Here is a 3,798-nt window from a genome sequence, read left to right on the forward strand (position 1 = left end):
CTAAGAATTTACATCCTTTGACAGATACGTATTTCGACCTACACTGTAAGGTGACCCAGGTTAATTACGTCTTCCTGGAGCCAACGCTGGAGGAGTCTCTGGAGAAGTTCCTGGAATAATCCCTGATAGAGTCCATGGAGAAATTCTGGAGAAATCCCTGGAGGAATCCTAGAAGCAATTTCTGGAGGAATTCTTGGAGGAATGAATCCCTGGAGGGATTCCTGAAGGTTTTTGTTGCTAAACGTTCGGATTCTCCGAAGCAAACTCGATTTTTCTCGATAGTTAGCTCGAAGCTGAAATATATTGTCATTATTTAATTGCACGTTTTTCGACAGTAGTATAATGTTACTTACAATTAATCTCCACACAAATGTACACTTTAGCAACAAATTTACTTTAGGATTCAATTAGCTTTAGGAAACCTAGATTAAGGACAAATTTATATTAAGTAGTAACAAATTATAGGCATAAGTAGCAACCAATTCTTACGTTTTACGATCTATAACAAAATCTCTACTTCTTCACAATATTCATGTGTTTCCTACTGTAGTATCTAGTAACGAATGGTGTATTGGATGTGGACGAACAATGATACGGGCTCTATTGCATGTGGTGTCCGTATAGGTATGTTTTATTTGCTTACAGTGAAGCTCTATGCCCACCATACGTGGATGAACGCTTAAGGGGATACGTTGTTCCTAACATTCCCCCCCTCGTGTCACCAGAACTGTAGCTTCGGTGTCACACTCCGCATCCACATCAAGCACAGCCAGTTTAACGACTGGACGTCGCAGGATGCCACAGGATGTTTGCACATCTGCCCTTCGTACTATACCATCTCTACCTGGATATGTTCGTACCACTCGCCCCCTTTGCCACCGGTTCCTAACATTCCCATCGACCACAACTACTAGCGCACCCTCTTGTATAGGCTTGACGTCATCGAACCATTTCGTTCTTCTCGTTATGGTCGGAAGATGTTCATCGACCCATCGCCGCCAAAATTCGTCCAGAGTGTTTTGGATCAAGTTCCAGCTACTGCGGATTGCAGCTTTTTCGTCCACGGGGTTCTTGATTGGTTGTCGTACACCAGTAGAGCTGAGGAGAAGGAAGTGGTTTGGTGTCAACAACTCGTGATCGTGTAGAGCTGAGGAGAAGGAAGTGGTTTGGTGTCAACAACTCGTGATCAGCTGTTTCTAGCGGGATGAAGGTCAGAGGTCTAGAATTGACCATAGACTCCGCTTCGACGAGTACAGTGGCAAACGATTCTTCATCTAGGACACGTACGGTTGGAACGGTTCCTAAAGCGGCTTTGACCGACCGCACCATCCTCTCCCAGCATCCCCCCATGTGCGGTGCTGACGGTGGAATAAACTGCCATTGTGTCTGGGTGTCAGTGAAAGTGCTGCCGATCTCCTCATTGATCGCCCGTATTTCTGCCGCCAATTCTCTGCTTGCACCGACAAAATTGGTACCATTGTCCGTGTAGATCTCACGTGGGGCACCTCTGCGCCCGATGAACCGGCGAATCGCCTTCTTGCAGGAGTCCGTCGATAGGTTGGCTGCAATCTCTACATGAACTGCTCTTACAGTCAGGCAGGTGAATAACACCACCCACCGCTTGAGCGTGCTTCTTCCTGTCGGTGATCGTATGGAATAAGGTCCAAAATAGTCGATTCCGACCATGGTAAATGGCCGACAGAATGGCATCAGTCTAGCTTTTGGAAGAGGTCCCATTCTAGGCACGGCTGGGACTGCTTTATAAACTCTACACCATTTACACTGCTTCCTCGTCAGACGGACCTGTACTCTCAGTTTTGGTATGTAGAAACGCTGCCTGACCTCGTTCACCACCGTTTCGTCGTTTGCGTGTTGGAACCTTCGGTGGTACCAGTCCAGAAGCAGATCAGTCACGCGATGTCCTCTTGGCAAGATGATTGGATTTCTGGCGTCATAATCAACGAAGTCAGCTTCCTGAATGCGGCCATCCATTCGTAGCACGTTGAAGTCGTCTATCGCTGGCGTGAGTTTGATTAGTGGGCTGTTTCGTTCTAGATTCCGCCGTTGAGATGACTGGAGATTGTGTTTGAACACCGCTACTTCATCCGGAAACCCGTCGCACTGTGCCATTCTCCACAAGCACCTTTCCGCCTTCTGGAGTTCATCCCTAGTCAGCGCACCTAGATGTAGAGGTTGCTTTCTGTGCTTCAACATACTGTTGTCGATGAATCGCACAACGTACGCCATACTTCGCAGTAGTCGCTCCCAGCGAGAGAAACGGTCTAACATCACCACTGGTTCGATGACAAGATGTTTGCAGACATAGGCTGGCCGAAGTTCTTCCACTGTAGTGTTGGTATCGGATCGACAGTCTTTCGGCCATTCCAGTTCGTTGTCGTACAGGAAATCCGGCCCGTGATACCATCGGCTGTCCGGATCAAAGGAAGGACCTTTACCCCACTTTGTGGCTTCATCGGCCACGTTCAGTTTTGTGGGCACCCAGCGCCACTCTTGAACCGACGATAGACTGAGTATTTCGTTGACCCGAAATGCTACGAACTGTCGATAGCGACGCGCATCGGACCTAATCCAAGCGATAACCGTTGATGAATCACTCCAGAAAACTGTGCGACGTATTTTCAGAGAATGTTTCTCTTCAATCGTCTTCCGTAAACGTGCGCCAATTACTGCAGCGGACAGTTCAAGGCGTGGGATGGAAAGAGGATGAAGTGGAGCTACTTTTGTCTTCGAAGATACTAATGAGCACCGAACACAACCGTTGTCGATGACGCGAAAATACGCGACTGCTGCGTAGGCTTCTTCGCTAGCATCAACGAAGACGTGCAAGTCTAGGGAGTTGTAGCTATCGGTGCTGTATCCTGGGAAATAACAGCGAGGAACTTTAACTGTATTCATCGTGCGGAGTACAGCAAGCCACTGTTTCCAGCGTAAGAAAATTTCCCAGGGAACCTTCTCGTCCCAATCGATTTTGGTCCTCCAGACGTCCTGGACAAGTACCTTCCCATGGATAACGAAGGCTGCCACGAGACCCAGAGGATCATAGATGCTCATCGTAACTCTTAGCATGTCCCTTTTGGTCGGAACTACTTCTCCTGCCACTAGCTGTTGCAAATCTTCGCGAAAGCTTAATGAAAACGAAAACACGTCCTCCTCTGGTCTCCAAATCATCCCAAGTAGTCGTTCTGTGCCCGTTTCCTTGTCTGCAGCGAAACTCTTAACGGATCCGGGGTTCACTCCACCTATCTGGTCCAGCACTACTTGTTCGACAGCCAATTTCTGATGTTGAATCCGGCCTTCGAGTGGACTTCCGCTACCTCCAAAGCTAATTCGACAGCCTCTTCCTCGGTATCAACGCTGTCCAGATAGTCGTCCACATAGTGCCGGTGTTTGATTGCTGCCGCTGCCCGTGGATGTTCTGTTTCGTGTTCCGTAGCGTTCAAATTCATCACAAAAAGAGATTGAGCTGGAGAACATGACGCACCGAAGACTGCAACATTCATCACCATGACTTCGATTGGCATTTCCGGGGAATCTCTCCACAGAAACAGTAGCGCGCACCGGTCTTCCTCTCGAATTAGGAGCTGGTGAAACATTTCTTCAATGTCTCCAGAAATGGCTACCTCTCGTTCACGATATTGGAAAAGCACGGAAAGAAGCGATCAATTGATCCGGACCCTTTAACAGCATGGAGTTTAATGAAACACCTTGGACCTTTGCCGCGGCGTCCCAGATTACCCTTACTTTACTTGGTTTCCTGGGATTGAGGACTATACCAAG

The 3,798-nt window shown here is 48.1% G+C and overlaps 1 protein-coding gene across 1 annotated transcript; it reads right to left on the reverse strand.

The window, feature by feature from the left end:
• Window positions 1–1,035: 1,035 nt before the first annotated feature.
• LOC134290269 (uncharacterized) lies at window positions 1,036–3,087 on the reverse strand. Its single transcript, XM_062857368.1, has one exon. The coding sequence runs from the start codon at window positions 3,085–3,087 to the stop codon at window positions 1,036–1,038; it is 2,052 nt and encodes a 683-aa protein (XP_062713352.1).
• Between the last annotated feature and the right edge of the window lie 711 nt (window positions 3,088–3,798).

This window comes from Aedes albopictus, chromosome 3 (genome assembly GCF_035046485.1).
Source record: "Aedes albopictus strain Foshan chromosome 3, AalbF5, whole genome shotgun sequence".
NCBI classification, from domain to species: Eukaryota; Metazoa; Arthropoda; class Insecta; order Diptera; family Culicidae; genus Aedes; species Aedes albopictus.